At 38.6% G+C, this 17500-nt stretch overlaps 1 protein-coding gene across 1 annotated transcript in view; it reads right to left on the bottom strand.

Annotated features, from left to right (window-relative positions):
- Positions 1 to 15673, bottom strand: part of LOC138013310 (uncharacterized) — a 17823-nt gene extending 2150 nt beyond the window's left edge. The window contains exons 1-4 of the mRNA XM_068860348.1: positions 15445 to 15673; positions 7385 to 7605; positions 6623 to 6752; positions 4062 to 4211 (exon numbers count right to left, since the gene is read on the bottom strand). Of these exons, the coding sequence (XP_068716449.1) occupies positions 4062 to 4211; positions 6623 to 6752; positions 7385 to 7605; positions 15445 to 15565 (622 nt within the window). The 5' untranslated portion in view covers positions 15566 to 15673. The remainder of the gene's footprint in view (positions 1 to 4061; positions 4212 to 6622; positions 6753 to 7384; positions 7606 to 15444) is intronic.
- Between the last annotated feature and the right edge of the window lie 1827 nt (positions 15674 to 17500).

The raw sequence follows: 17500 nt of genomic DNA, 5'->3' as shown, positions 1-17500 counted from the left end.
ATTTTTCGCAATAATTGGAGACCCGGCCAGTCAAACGTACGCACTCACACAAAACGACGGGATGAGTAAAATCCTTGGAAATATATTCCAACTTTTCACGGAACAGTTGTTTCCAACCTGTGAAGTTCCCATTGATTGAGAACATAAACCTCCCATTGTAAAATCTCCGATACAGACTCAGTTGTGATCGATTTCCATTTCTCCCTCGACTCATCGTATCCTCCCCGATAAAAAGAAAACTGGACGCAGAGGCAGCACAACGTGTCGGTGATTTTAATTCAGAGGTTTGTGTGTGGCTACCGGTCGCTAGAAATTCCCTTAGACACAAAATAACATCTTCCCTGAATGAAAGTTGGGAAGGTTATCACAGTTTTTTGAGCATCGATGTGCAAATCATATTTAGCAGTTAGAACGAGATTAGAACCCAGGACCACGCGGTTGCTCTACCAACCTTTGGGAGAGGGCAAGTACAAAACACAGGTCACAAGTCACAGGTCTCTGTTTTACCAATACAGAAACAACCCTAACCGTTTACCAATGCTAACAATTGGCCTAAAAACTCTTGAATGTTTAGGATTCTTTCGGTATTTGTAAAACAATTGCGTGTGAGTTGTGACCTGTGTTTCAACCCATCCTCTACCTCTGAAATGACTATTATCGACAATTCCTTAGTTTCTCTAAATTCACTATCACTATCATCGTCAATTTAGGACGCAATAGACCATATTCGAATTCTCGGTATTGGACTGGAACTAGCTTGCAATGGAGGATAATGCGGGGGAATCTTTTCAAATGCAAATACTTTCTAATATATTCCCCCGCATTAGCCTCCATTGCAAGCTAGTTCCAGTCCAATACCAGGAATACGAATATGGTCTATTCCTACGTTTCTCTAAATTGACTATTATTGTCAATTTAGGACACTTTATTTAGCGCTTGATATGGATTATGGGAAATGAATATCTATTTTTAAAATCCGAACCCCAATGCCTAAACTCGCTGGACTCGAACCTGGGAATGTTCGATTATTAACCCTTTCACTTAACCACTAGACTACCGCATCGCTAACTGCCAGAAATTTTTTTTTAAAATATGTCAATATATTTTTTCTTCCGAATGCTGCTGTAAACGTGTATTATCTCCGGCTAAGAAACAAGTTTAAAAAGGAGAAAATGTCGGTTACCAATCCTTAAGAGAAAGATAACTATTTAAAAATCAAGTACTAGACTTAACCACCGGTCAGCAATGATTTTATGTATACTAATTAGATTTGATAAATGATCGGTGCAATTGTCAGACAGTTGATCTTTAGTTGTTAAGTGGATAAAAACAGTTCCTTCAGATTTGGCGCTCTGGGTTCAAATCCCGTGCAGGGATGCAACTTTTCCAGGACAGAGTAATCTAAATTGACGGTAACAGTCAATCCAGGCAAAATTACGAATTGAGGATAATCTTCATTTCAGAGGTAGAGGATATGTTGTGTGTTTTGTACTTGCCCTCTCCCAAAGGTTGGTAGAGAAACCTCGTGGTCCTGGGTTCTAATTTCGTTCAAACTGCTAAATATGAGTTGCACATCGATTTCATAACCTTCCCAACTTTCATTCAGGGAAGATGTAATTTTGGGATGTAATTTCTTGCGACAGGTAGCCACATATAAACATCTGAATTAAAATCACTGACACGTTGTGCTGCCTATGCGTTCAGCTTTCTTTTCATCGGAGACGATACGATCAGTCGATCGACGTACGAGGTGAACGAAATAATTTTTTTTACCGGGTTGCCTATGGCAAACCCAGTCGAGGTCTGCGTTTAGTTTGTTTGTTATATATTTTTTCTTTTTTTTTTTGTTTTGTTTTTTTTTTTTTCGTGTCGGTAAAAGTCTTGCCTGTCACTCCCCTGGTAAGTGGTGTCTTTGTGCATAGAGCCTTCTGCGCGTATTTCCTTAGGATCGAGAGGGTAGTGGAACTGTGTAGATTTCTCTGGTGGACACAGTAGAATCATTAACTTAGCCTGCAATGGCGTCGAAACTCATGTAACGCGAATGGCGTTTTAGTGGATCCTTAAACAAAATATACCCTTGTGGAGCTCAATAATGGAAAGTCAGTTGGATAAACTATGCAGGAATCTCAAAAGCGACGAGTACTGGACTTCGACAACAATCTATCGCCCGTCGAGACGAAATCAAAGTGAACTGTATTTACCTGAAGTACATGGTAATTTGACACGATTGAGTTTCTTGTCTTCACGCACGCAATGAAATAGGAAGAGGTTTTCGCCTCTAAGAGCAAATATGTTGTTTGTTTCAATAAATTTTTCGCTGGAAAAGGATTCTGTGGTATTTTCTGCCTTTGTGAATTAAAATATCATGTTGTGTATTGAATTTTCGAGCGTAAGGTTGAAATGTGATATGGGAGAAGTTTTTTAGTATTGCTCTGTAAGCAGGAAGGGTTCACAGGCCTGTTGGAAGCGTGCTTGAGTTTCAACAAAATGAGCCCCAAAATCAGTGAAATCTTGTGACGCAGATGAATAATAAAGTAGCTGCTATTTCCAAAATGATGGAATTACCTGACTCTCCAAGACGCGTACGACGTTATTTATCACCAGGTAATACCTGACCGTCCCGGAAACTTCCTTCTGCTCTTTCTAAAAACTGTGTATCAATAGTTATTTGCTTTTTCATCAATATTTGTTTTGCATAAAGCAAGCTAACAAAATCTGTACCTTGCTGAGTTCGCATTTGTTAGCGTTAATAGTATTTTCGGTCAGATGCTTCTGTTTTTTATGAGGGGTTTATTGTTTTGGTCTCCCATCCTAACACTAACCCCGCCCGAAAGGGCTTAACTTCAGTGAAGTTTAGTATTACAAAAATGTCAGATGCTCAGAGGGCACACTTGTGGTGAAAAGAAGTTGTGCTCAAGGGAACTTGAAAATTATCAACATGTCAGCCCAGAAGCCAATGTTTCTCACTTCTCTTTCATTTGTTATTCTTCAGAGACTGGAATGCTGTATTTCAATACCACACAATTCAGTGCCTTCTGATTTTCTGTAGCACGTACCAAAGGCAACCCAGTGTATGCTTCACGGAGGCATCTCGTTTCGAATATATTCCGCAGTTCAAAGAAATCTTCCCTACAGCTTATTAAGGTAAAAGTGGTGTATTGCAGTCTCGCCTCTAAATAGTCCTGATAGACCTTTTGTGACCACCTTGTTGCGATACATTTGGGATAGTTTTGATTGATCGAAGGAAATTTACTTGACCTTGCATAAGAAAAGTCAAAAATAAAACGAGAAAAATCTTATGGCTGTATTTATCAGAGTGACTACAAAAAGCATAGCCTTAGAAGTTTGCTCAGTGTGTGCGGCTCTTGATTTCCAAAGCCACTTTGACAATGTTATCATCAATAAGAGGATAAACGCATAAATAACTGAAGTCAGTTTGTTAAATAGCCACACCTTTATCAATTATCAGGAAAATAAGTAAACAACGAGACCAGCACCCAAAAGTATCTCTTGGTAAGCTATCCTTGCTGCTTCTTCTTGTTTTGAGTTGTCTGGTTATGAAAATGCTTAGACGGATGTCTGGGGTTACTCAACTGGATACGATCCGGAATGAATTGATCAGCCGTTGAGATACACTGAAGGTTACAGAGGTATCGAAGAAGATTCAAGAGAAAAGACTGTCATTGTTGAGCTTTGTCACGAGAAAAGACGAGAGTTGTGTGATGCGATGTGTGGAATTGGAGTGGAAGAGGAGACAGGAAGAGGAAGGCCAAAACGGAGTTGGATGGAGAACATCAGGAAAGATATCAGGATAAAGGATTTCAAGGTAACGAGTGGAGAATCCAAAGTGAGTGGACGCCTCCGCCCAGAAATGCCGACCCCACATAGAAGAAGAAGGAGGTGTGTGTGAAAGAACAAAAAGAAGAAGAAGAAGAAGAGGAAGACGACGACGACGACAACGACGACGACAACGACGAAGAAGAAGAAGAAGAAGAAGACGAAGACGAAGACGAAGAAGAAGATTTGCGATCTCTGTCTCAGTAGAAAACACTGTCTCTTACCTCCGTTCGTTGTCATGTCACAGTACACTTTCAATGGGTTGCCAGTCTTCTTAGGGTCGATCCAGTACTTTCCGTCTCCAAATGAATCTCCAGAATCCAGGACGTCTTTGCAGGATTGAGCAGGCAGATGAGAGTACAGTCCTCGTGTCGCTTTGTCATAGAACAAAACATCATTACCAGTTAATCTTGTGGTAGAATATAACTTACTTTATTGGAAACTTGATAGAACAAAAGAAATTCAGTAAAAAACAAGAAATAAAACAATCTGGCGAGAGTGGATCCACTACAATATGTGGCTTCAGCTTGTGCGTGACGGAAATAATTCGCTTTCCGGCAAATCGAAAGTTAAATCTTAAAGACTCCCGAAAGGCGGAGTTAACTATTACTGAGGACGTTTGAGGCATGAAATACTCTTCCTTTTTCCATTAGTTTAAGCATGCTCCTAATGTTTCAGCGGTTTGAAATTTTACTTCATGCTCATTACAAGACCAAGCTAAGTTCTCATCGGCCGACAACGATACACCGGTAGCGCGCTCGTACAGTGCACGCTCTTTTTGCCTTTTATAAACGTTTTGTCGTCCGATCTTTAGAAGGTGCTTTTTCTTATTTTTTTAGAAATTCAGTGGTTTTCACCCACGTGACAAGGCAGTCATCCTGGATGGCAACGGAGCGTTTTCACTCGCGTGATCAGCAGACATAGTGGATTACTGAAACAAAAGAAAGTATTTGGATAAAAATAGAGTTCAAATCCCAGAGGATTAGTTTAGAACACCAACATGGCTGCCGTGACGTCATGTGAAAACGCTCTGTTCAATACAATTTCTTTTCGCAGTATTGCATAATAATTAACAATAGCCCTTATTCACGATAGCCGCCAGGTTGGTTTTCAAATTGTCATGCAAATTAGCCATGTGTTATGCTGGGGAGGGGGGGGGGGAGGGCGCAAACATTTGAATAAAGGCAAATTGCGGAAAATCGTTTCGTCGAAATATTGAATTAACACTGCTAAAAGTACATTTTAGAATTTACAATTAATTACCTTTCATAATAATTTTCTATCTTTTCATTGCCTCCGACATTTTGACTTTCTACTTCTTTATCTGCTAATTTTTCATTTAAAAAAAATCGAAGTAACTTGTTTCAGCATTCTATTTTACTACTTAGGTGATAAACATTCAATGAACATGAAACAAATCATCTGTGTGGCTAAGATGTTCGTTATAACCTCTCGAACTTGTGTCAGGTTTGCCCCCTCAGGAGTGCATAGCTAATCTGCATGATAACAGCAAATCCAACATGACGGCTATCGTGAATAAGGTCTATTATTCCATGAGCGTGCGTTGGATATGAGATAACAATCTTAGCCAACAAGCAGGAGTGGGATAATTGTTTTATTAAAAACGCCCACAAATTATGGATAGATCTCCCCTAATTTATTTTTTATTTTGTATTCCTGCAGGAATCATTCGGGAAAGTTCTAGATCATCGATGATTCGTCGATTTTTGAAGTGAAGTCACCGGCTTTTCAGTATAAGCACATGATGATAATTGCGAGATTATCAAACCTCCGGACATCCCATCCCAAGCAGATTGCACGAGTGAACCCAAGTGTACCTCTTTCATTGTCCCAGCTAGCACTAGTGATAAGCCTGGGCCTCATTCATTTTTTCGTGAATTTTTTAAAATAATGCGTGATTCCAGTGTTGTCTTTAAAATGCACTTATTATAAACACCTGAAATACCTACGAAGAAAACTTAACCATGAACATTGTCTCAGTCATATATATTTTTCTGGCTACGGCCTTGTAAGCTTCTGTCAGGGATCCTTTGCTTACATCTTTTTTGCCTCATTAGAGTAAAACCAAACCAAAGTAATAACTTTAGCCAATCAAAAAGGACGGATGCAATACTGTAAACCAATCAAAACTCGAAGTAATTACAGGTAGCCGACACAAAGCGCCGGAAAATGTGCACGCGCGAGCCACGATTAGTTTTGGTTTCACTTCTGATTGGTTGAAAAAGAGGCGCGAGAATTCTGAACCAGTCACTGAGTGAAGTAATGCAAAACCAAAGCAATTCGCTAATTACTTTCGACACTCGATTGAAAACCGCTCTAATCAGTGAACCAAGAATGAGGGAAGAATAAAATACTGAACATTGAAAGTGCATTGCATTATGGCGGAGTAGCCGCAGTTATCTCTGATATATACACTGTTTACCGTAAGATAATCTCTGAGCCATGATGCTCCAAATTTATGGAAAATGCGTGGAATCATTTAGCACTTTTGCCACCCAATAATTTACAGGTTTTGACGGCTAATAACCCGCTCGTCATCCGAACTAAACCACTTATAATTATAGTGAATCCTTAAGCAAAACCTCCGTAATCCGTACGTTTTCATGCCGCGGCGGTGGATGGAGTCACTTCTTGAGCCAACAGGTTAAACAGTTATCATCTTAACAGTCACAGCAACCTCAGCTCAAGCTTTTGACTTTCATGAGAATTTTTACCAATCAACTATGTTCTCACATTAGTTAATTTCTCCCAAAAAGCGACTCACGTTGGCAACGCTTTCCTTTGTAGCCAGTATGGCAATGAGTGCTATCCGTATACTTTCTTCCCTTTTCATGAGAATGAGTGCTATCCTTATACTTCCTTCCCTTTTCATGAGAAATATCGACGCATTTCACCTGAAAGCATACAAAAACTTATGTTTTTTGAAAGGATCTCGGTTAGTATTTGCGCGTTTTGAGTAAAAATTCAAAGGTGCAATCGGCAATTCAAACATTCAATTTAGCTGTTCCAACCTTCCATTCAACAATTCAAAAATTCAATTTGGTAATATTAAGCAATTCAATTCAATTAGGACAAAGGCCGTTAGCTTTAATCAATGTTTAGGATTCTTTCTCTATTGGTAAAACAATGGCCTGTGACTTTTGACGCCAACTGAATACTTGAACTGCCGAATTGAATGTTTAAATTGTCGAATTGAAAGTTTGAGTTGTCGAATTGAAAGTTTGAATGGTGTGTTTGATTTTTGATACTAAAAAAACGCACCTTATTTACATCCGCGAGCCGCAGCCTGTGTGGCTCAGTTGTTATCAATCCCGCCAGTTAACTTTGCGACCCGGGTTCAACCCTAGCCTACGTGGAGTTTCAGCCAATCTCAATCTGATCCCGCGGGTTTTTCTCCGGGTTCTCCGGTTTTCCTCCCTCATCAAAATCAGTTCTCAGTCAATTACATCCGCCTATGACAGGATACCTTGATCCTTCCCTTTCGTTCAATTAAATGAATAAACTTTCCGTTATTATTTCAACTGACCTTAATTGAGCCATAGTAGTTGGACCCTTTCATCGCTTTAAAATCACTGGGTTCCATTTGCCGTGTTATGTTGCTTAGTTCACAGACGCGTTTCTTTGATTTACCAGTAGCGGGATGGACGTTGAATGACTCGCACGTCTTGGTATCGATGCATTTCACCTGGCATTCAAACTCGTCACCAACAAAATCTGAACTTATGTTATGACCAACCAAAGCGTGATCTAAGGAAGTAAGGAAAGACTTAGTATGCTGTCTATTATGAGTTCTCGTCTTTTTTTTTTCCTTGTAATTTTCCTCATTGCTTGGGATACTTTAAGGCTATTACCATATAACTTGATACTTGACATTGAATTTTTTTTTTGTTCCCTTCATTTTAGCCAATCGAAATAAGCAACTTAAAATTCATCCCTTACCCTACGATTAGAGGCCCTTTGATGTTCCTAGATATTCCGGAAAAAGGGAGGGACTTCAGCCAACCGCTTCGAATTTCTTTGTTGAGAATGCTTTAAAACTTCAAATGTATTTTGGTGTGAATCACCGCAAGAACAAACTGTCGGGCTACTTTAAAACAACACTGACAAACACATAACAACCAAAGATTCCAATCATTTCCTTGGAAACCAAGAGACCTCATACTTTTAGAGTGCCCTTTTCATTTTTTACCGAAAAATTTATAGGTTTCTGGCAGACTAGTTTGTGTAACCGAAAAACAGAGGAAATACTCATTGGAATTTAGACAGTTAAGCCCCGTCTACACGAGCAATTTTTATGACATTTTTATGTGGCAGATATATTTGATCGTGCAGATAGCACAACAAATAATTTTTGGCAAGTCGCAGTTAAGTGGGTCAGCAATGCCTTTGGACAGCAGAGATAATGCTGAAGCAAGGCGAGGTTGCCTGTTTGTTCTCTAATGGCGCTAACCAAGAGACACGAATTTGCTACCTTTTATGTGACGAGTCGTCTACACGAGCAATTTTTCGTAAGTGACAACTTTTATTTATAACATGAAAGCTAAAGCCCCGTTTACACGAGCAATTTTTATGCGACAATTTTTGAGTGACAACTTTTATTTGCTAGTGTAGACGAGGAAATTTGGCCAATTTTATGTGACGACTGTATTTGCTGAAAAGCTGGAGCGTTCAGTTAGCTTTTATGTGACAAGTAAAAGTTGTCAAATAGGAAAAATTGCTTGTGTAGACGACTCGTGATATAAAATTTGGCAAGTTCGAGCGATTGATCATGTGCCAAAATAAAACAAACAGGTTTGACAAGTCGAAACTGGGCTCACTCATTCATTTCCGGTTGGATAAGTAAGTCGAAGGAAGTCGAAGCGGTTGGCAGAGGTCCCTAGCTCTTCCCGACTTATCTACGAAGATAAGTAAAGTAAAAGGCCATTTCCGAGTTCATGTCTGCCTCCTCTTCAGAGCGAGTCTAACTGCGAAGTTTTTGTGATGGCAATTAGTTCTACTTTACATATGAATGAAAATTAATTTTCATGAGAAAAACTTCGCACTTAAACTCCCTTTGAAGAGGAGGCTAACATGAACTAGGAAATGGCCTATTGCAGGTATTTTCTAACGCCTTGCCGGAATATCTCATCAACGAGCTCGTTCGCATTGAGAAAAAGGCGATCTCAATCATTATGCCCGGCACGAGCTATAATAATAATAATAATAATAATAATAATAATAATAATAATAATAATAATAATAATAATAATAATAATAATCACGGGAGAGAAAGAAACCAGATATTTGCTGCAGAAGAGCCAAAAGTGGATCCTATGACGGACTGTGGAAACTGTAAAACGATTATATCGTAATTATAAATATATTGTACGAAAGGACAACGAAAAAAGAACTTGATATATTGTTAGAACGTTACACGAAAGAAAAGGCTATAAGAAAGCTGAAACTTCTAACATTAAATTAGCCTACGGTGATACTCCGCAAAGTTATAAGATGTAACTCATCGAACAACTTAATGTCCATAATAATAAGTAGAAATTTATATAGCGTCTTTAACCAATGTCCAAAGGCGCTTTACAACAATAAAAATCAAAACTAAAAACAATAAACGCTAAAGAAATGCTAGTAAAAACTACATCAAAGAAAAAAAAAACCCGTCAATAATAACTATACTAATATTGAACAATTAAGTCTTAAGCTTAGATTTAAACACATTCACGTCAGTGCTCAACTTTATAATCTAGTGGCAAATTATCAGGAGCCCATCAGTAGGAGCTTGCCTCCCCCATACAAGCCCTGCGAGTCAACCTTTGCCCGTATATTTCTATTTTTAGAACGCCACGAGTTGTTCGGCACTGCACGCGCTGTTTATTTAGCCAATCAGAATAAATTCATTGTCTAACGAAGACAAAAATAGCAAAAACAATGTACGCAAATTGTGCGAATTGATGTAAATTAATGTAAAGGTCAGAGGCTCCTGCTGAAGAGTTGGTTCTAAAAATAGAAAGATACGCGCAAAGGTTGACTCAAGGATATAGTGCACATGGAGGCTCCTACTCATGGGCTCCTGAAATTATTCCATAATTTAGGAGCTACAACGGAAAAAGCTCTACCACCATAACTCTTGAGACTGTACCCAGGGACATTTAAAAGGTAATTATCAGATGATCGAAACCTGCGAGCAGGAATGTAACGCTCAAGCATATCACAGATATACAGGGGAGCTAAAGTGTTGCAAGCTTTATAAGTTAGGAGCAATTATATCTTGTAAACTATACGCTTCTCAATTGGTAGCCAATGAAGCTGACGTAACACTGACGAAACTGGGTCGTATTTACGACCACCAACAACCAACCGAGAAGCAGAATTCTGAACCATCTGCAACCTCTTAATTGGGTAGCAGGGGAGGCCAATAAGTAGCGAATTACAGTGGTCCAACTTACAAGTAAAAAACACGTGCTGAGTAGAGTCTTAATATTCGCTTGCGACAAATATCTCTTATTTCTAGCAATATTCCTAATATGAAAAAAGCAAATTTACAAATAGCAGCGACGTGAGACGTAAGTGTCATGTTGTCATTAAAGACGTTTCCCAAATTTCTCGTGGATAAAGTAGATACTACATGCTCATCGCCAACAAGTATATTAAAGATCAAGCTGTGGGTGAGGGTGGTGTCGCGCTCCAATGATTAGCACCTCCATTTTACTATTATTAAGCTTAAGCTTATTAGATTGCATCCACTTATTTACATCCCTAATGCAGGAAACAGCAGAAAGTTTGTCAACCGTCGAAAATGACTCAAATGAAAGATAAATTTGCGTGTCGTCTGCATAGAAGTGAAAACACACCCCGTGAAATGTCCCCAAACGGTTACGTGTACAGTAAATACAAATCAGATCCTAAGACTGAGCCTTGAGGTACACCACAAAAAGGATCTCGAGTAGTGGACTTTCCTTCCCGAACCATCACAAGCTGCTTTCTATTAGTGAGGTAAGATTTAAACCGGGAAAGTGCTGTGCCACCTTCTTCAATAAAGGGAATCAACAGCGCTTCCTTGTGAACATTCGCGACAGTTCCTGTCTCCAACGAAAGATTGATCATTTCACTTGTCACGGGTAGAAGGTCAGGAAGGCAGAATTTGATTTAATTTCAAATTGATTCTGATTTGATTGGGGGGGGGGGGGGGGGGGGGGGTGAGACTCCCATATTATAAGGGGAAGGATACTCGTCGTCTCGCTTAGTGGTATAAATTTCCGATTTTGGTCTCACTTAGGGTTAAACGCAATCATATATGGCCGTGAAGGTCTCCTTTAGGTTTGCGCGCGAAGAAACATAAAAGTGTGTCTTTACACACACGTAGGTGAAAGTATTAGATGATAATGTCTTTGCCATCATTAAAAGGCACTGTATTTTTTTTATATATCTGCGTTTTAATATGGTCTCTTTTAGGGGTAAGAAAACAAAAACCTGTGCCACGCCCAGATTGGTCTCCTTTAAGGGTTTAATTTAAATTCTGACGCCGACGAGCATCCCTCCCCTTTTTTACATGGGAGTCCCCTCCCCCCCTTCCCCAGGCACCCATGGTGGATCATATTGAATCATTATGTGACAAGCTTTTCCGTAGTATTGCATCCGATAAAGACCATAGGCTGAACGGCTTACTTCCGCCAATAGGCCAAGGTCGGAACGCTTTTATACTTGCACTGGCCCATTTGTTTTGTTTGATCACACATTATTCACTCGGAGATAGCGAACCAAACGGATTGCTTGAAACACTAAGATCACACTCAGTATGCGTAATCCAAGCAAAACAAAATGGCCGGCGTAAACTCGCCAGTATTTCTGAATCGGAAATATTGAGAACACAAGATGATGCTGTGCTACGGAATACAACGAGGGCCACAAAATTTGGCATGAAAGTTTTCAAAGGTAAGAGAAGAGTTTATACTTTTGCCAACCAGTGTTCGACTTCGTTTTTCCAATTATTATTGCTGAAAATTAAACAATCTTCACGCCAACAATTTGCTTCACTCGGAGTAATTCTGCTTTGTACGGCTTATCGCCCAGCAAAACGAATTTGTTACTGAAATCGACGAACTAAGAAAATATCTTAGAAAGTTCCACATGGCTGCAAGGAAACAAGACTGGTCATTTTACAACGAACCAATGCCGATCTTGTAACCCCCCCTCATTTTTCCTGATTTTGCAACTTTACTCGTTTATATCTTTGCTTCCGGACGTTGAATTTTGTCATTTTTTGCATGTTAGCTTAGATTAATTAGTTTGTCTTTCAAATTTAAAAAAATACTGAAGGTGAAAAAAATTAGAGACATTTTAAAAAAAACTTACTTTTCCTTAAAAACTGACCTTTAGATTTTGTTGAATTTTAAATATTTTAGAAATTATTTCTAACACTATCTGGTAACGCTGAAGGGAAGAATCACCGTCCCCTTTTTATAAAAAAAACACCATATATCTTGATTTTAAGATTCAAAGAAATGCCTTATATCGTTGCCATGGTAAAGTTATTTTGTACCAAAATGTGATGTGAAAAATCTGTGATGGGTACTTAATACCCTCGCCAAATTTTGTCTCCATATCATTACCGTAACTGCATCTGTAATTAAACTCCTGGACAACTTGAAAATTCGTACTCAACTTAACGATCATGTACCACAGAAAACAAGACATAGAAATACAAAGTTACAAGCAAGATACTTAAAGCTTCAGAAACGCCAAAAAACACCAAATAAACCACTTACTACGAATGTTACCGTTTACCGGAAAAAAACTTTCACAGGTTTGCTCACCAGTTATCTGAGTTTTTGCCCCTTTACCTACAAATTGGGGTTAATCAAAACCTTGATTGATTGAACTTTTAAGATAAACAACACTTGGATGGGGTTCCATACTGATCTTCAAAAATTGTCTGTCATTCTGCGGAGGAATCGAATTTTCCCTGAAAACCTTATCAACAAATATATTTCTACATATATTCAGACAGCAGTCAAGAGAGGGAAAACACAGTCTCATTCAGGAATCGAGCCCCAGGAAACACCTAAGTTTTTCTTTAAAATCCCTTACGTTGGGCACTTCTCAGTCACGGCACAGAGGTGTATACGCAAACTTGCTAATCGGTTATGTAAACCTATTGATATAAGGTTAGTCTTCACTACTTTCAAAGTCAGGAATCTTTTTAATGTGAAAGATGCTGTCCCTGAAGGGCTTCGCACGCGTGTGGTCTATAAATTTTCGTGTGCAAGTTGTGATGCTTCAGTTATGTTGGTGAAACCAGCCGACACTTCTCCACACGAGTGCGCGAGTTCTTACTTTCAGACAGATCTTCGAACGTTTTTAAACATCTGCAGAGTTCAGAGTTTTGTAAGGCATCCTGCACACCGGATTGCTTCGAGATCCTGGATTCTGCAGCCACTAAGTACCAAGTGAAGCTTAAGGAATCCATGTATATAAAATGGGAGAAGCCCGATCTCAACCAGCAGGTGAAACACATTAACCGGACTCTCTCCCTGTAAGGAACGAAGCGTCACTCATTTAAATTTTTGTTTTGTTCTGTTTTGATTTAATACGCAATATTGACAACGCAATGTAACGAAGTTTGTAAGATCGCGCGCGCTTTAAATTCAACGGCGATTTCAAAAAATGTAACACTGAAGAAGACGGATGTACCGTCGAAACATGTCTGGAAAATTAAAGAAAGTTGTTATGTTTATACGACTATCCATAAAGACGAATGTCTAATGAAGCGACAAAATGAACAAAGAGAATTGCATATCATTAGGCAACAGAACTTAAGTACATTGAATAGACGCGATAACGAGGCAAATACCGACTAATTACCGCATGCGGAATTTAGGCAAATTTACAAATATCTCACGCACGGGATGAACTACGCGGTATTAAGCGACGACAAATGACAGCAAATTACATAGAGCAAAAAAGTTGCAAATGTAGCAAAACTTGTTGGGAAATATTTAGTGAAATGAAAAAAAATATATTTCTCGTGTCTACAGTATCTAAGGACAGAATATGTTTATTTGTTTGACAAAAGGAGGAACTATTTCGAGCCTCCTTAAATCGACTTTGAATGGTTTTCTTCTGCAAATGCTGTTGAGATCAGTTCCTGAGTATATACTAAAACAATTATTCTTTTCAATCTCGGTGGATAGTGGCAGAATATTTACCTCGCTGCTTCGCGCCTCGGTAAATATTCTGCCACTATTCACCTATTCAAAGAATAATTAAATATTACAGTATGGTGTCCTTGGTCCGCGAATTTTCTGAAAATGATGTTATATTTCCTCATTAACTAAAGTACCACCAAAAACAAGTCTGTTCAATGATTTCTTGATTATTCTTCTTTCACATGACGAAATTTCGGCTTTCCTGCTATTGGTGCTTGGTGTAGAATTCAAGTTTGTTAACAGGTGTGTTAATTTGTTTTCTAGAAAGTCTCTACTCAGTAGTGCGGCTCCGTAACTTACATGTTTACTTGGCTTGTGTAAAGATAAAACCCAACGAGAACACGTGTATTTTTGCAGAACAGATTTACACTGATAAACTAATTTCTACGGTTGGGAAGAAATTTGCTGCAGAGTTTTAATCTTTTGTTTTCTCGACTCTTGAAAAATATCAACAATTTTCGCATAGGGGTCCTTGGTCCTCAACTTATACCACTTATGACCCCAGAGAAATTAAATCTCGCAAAGCAGGTAAAGAAAACCTTCGATAATTGGAAATAGGCTTTGCTTCAACTGAATATTTTCAAAATCTTGTTTGTACATGTTTACGTACGTACGGGTTACTTTCTTTTGTATGTCTAGAATACCTACACGGTCATGGTATAATGAAATGGAGCTTGTGATGGGAGACGGTCAACTGAAAATAAATGCAGATTCTATACTCACAACGACATCCAATACGACTGTACCTGGGATATATCAAGGATAAAACAGAATAAATAAATTTTCAGCTTCCTACAGAAATTATCGGGATTCACGGGTACTTTTTTTGGGCTGCTTACATGATTCGCGGACCAAGGACCAAATTCACAGACGAAGGGCTCAGCGATTATGTTCAACATCTTTCGAATTACAAGAGAAATATTTTAGTTTGGAACTTGCCATTTTAATATTATCGCAAGAAACGAAAAAGCTATCTTCATGGAAACTTTCAGTTCGTTACGTTTGATTCAGGTAAGATATTCAAGATTATCCTTTTTTCTTGCGGACCGCGGACACCATACTGTACTCATGCAGCAATATTAGGATATGGCCTCAACGCACTACGTAATCATTCAGTAGCAATCGAACACACCTACAACTTCGTTTATTTTAGCTTACGTTTGTTATGTCCAAAAAAATGACGAACTTCATTTATTATCACCCTACGTTAAATTACCAATAATCGGCTTATTAGCGTTTGACTTGGACCATATAAAATATATACTCAGGCTTAGAGTCTATTCCAAACATCCTATTTTACGGGTCAAAACATTTTATGAACGTTCTTAGATTTCTTTTAACATTAAAATGTGATAACTTTCAACCACAGCTCAGTAGAAAGACTTACCGACTTGGGCCTCAAAAACACGTCCGCAAAAGTCGTCGCTCGTTCGAAGGAAAGCAACTTTGATCAAAGCATTTAAGCAGAAAAGTATCAAATGAATATTAACCAATAGTGAGGCTGCCATATCAGCGACTGCCAGCGCTATTCAGATATTTAAGCCCTCTTTGTCAACAGAGCTACCCGCATTGTTAGTGTACTGACTGGCTTACCGAGTCTCGGGTGTGACCTTAAGTGGGAAAGTCTTGCGCAAAGCTGTTTTATAAACAGTTCAGAGTTTTAATTAATGAAATTTATTTTTCCACTATTACGCCATTTTACCATATTTGGTCAAGAGAACGCGCAAAATGTGAGACTATATTAAACTGTACATAGTGTCCCCGTTTGACCGGTTTAGAACGGAGCAAATACGGACGGAACGGAAGTTTTTCAACGAAAGTTATTGTTTTCAACACGATGCAAAGCCTCAGAATGATGCATGATATATGAACATTATTTTTGAAGTTGGATTTTGACATCTAGAGCACTTCACAATATTAAGTTATTCCAAATTTAACGTCAATTCTTAAGAAAGATTTTTTTTTTTTGCCGGAATATCTATTGTCGAACGTTTAAAAAAATAATCTCATCTTAGCGATGATCTCATCTCGTAAGAATGAATATCACCTTGATGGCTGAATAGGTTATATATAGTAGGAGGTGTAACTCGTCATTTCGTTTATCCAATCAAATAAAGGACAATTGGTTGGCTTTTTGTGCTGCCAGGGAAAAATACTACGCAGCTCCTAAAATATCCACGCATACTATATCTTAAGCCATCGAATGAGATGTATTAATGAAACAATTATTCCATTCCCCACTTTTTGGGTATAAGCCAAAAAAACACCACCCGCCTCTTTGACTGTTTGCCTGTCTCATATCCAACTCTAGCTCGTGGAATAATATCCTGTTGGCAAGCAAACATTTTAAATAGTAAATATTGTCAGGCAAAGATGGGACAGCGTCAATAACTGAACTATAGTCTTCCTTTACTTTTTATCAATCTTCATTTCAACTGGATTTGGGCGTCAGATAACTTAAGTTATAAGGGATTCTTTGCGGAAGTCAACTCTTACATTTTGTTTCATGTGACATACGGGTTTGTTGCAGAAGGCATCGTGCCATTTCTTGGCTGGCAAAGGCGCTTATGATCCCACACATTCTATGTAAAATTTCGAAATTTCAAAGCATCATTGTCGAATCATTGCCCAGAGATTACGTGGTATATTCAATTTGGTTGCAATAGCTCATTTTGGAATGCACTTTCAATAGCTGAGAGATACTCGCCGTTACGTCTCCTTTTGCCCGCATTAATGTGCAACAGAACTTAAGTACATTGAATAGACGCGACCGTTCTGACGCGTCTGAATAGACGCGCCACTGTTCACCTCGATTTCAAAGGATAATTAAATATTACAGTATGGTGTCCTTGGTCCGCGAATTTTCCGAAAATGATGTTATATTTCCTCATTAATAACTAAAGTACCACCAAAAACAAGTCTTTCCAATAATTTCTTGATTATTCTTCTTTCACATGACGAAATTTCGGCTTTCCTTTGGTGCTTGTGTGGAATTCAAGTTTGTTAACAGGTGTGTTAATTTGTCTTTCTACGAAGTCTCTACTTTTGCGGCTCCGTAACTTACATGTTTACTTGGATTGTGTTAAGATAAGACGCAACGAGAATACGACAGCGTGTGTCTTTTTGCAGAACAGATTAATTTTACACTGATAAACAATTTTCTGCGGTTGGGAACGAATTTGCTGCAGAGTTTTAAACTTTCGTTTTATCGACTCTTGAAAAATATCAACAATCTTCGCATAGGGGTCCTTGGTCCGCAACTTATACCACTTATGACCCCAGAGAACTTAAATCTAGAAAAGCAGATAAAGAAAACCTTCGATAAATGGAAAAGGTCTTTGCTTTAACTGAAGATTTCCAGAATCTTGTTTGGTCATGTTAACGAACGGGTTACTTTCTTTTGTATGTCTAGAATACCTACACGGTCGTACAATGAAATGGAG

Source organism: Montipora foliosa, chromosome 8 (assembly GCF_036669935.1).
Source record: "Montipora foliosa isolate CH-2021 chromosome 8, ASM3666993v2, whole genome shotgun sequence".
NCBI lineage: Eukaryota > Metazoa > Cnidaria > Anthozoa > Scleractinia > Acroporidae > Montipora > Montipora foliosa.
Note: the sequence above shows the minus strand (reverse complement) of the source record. Positions and strands in the feature narration are given on the sequence as shown.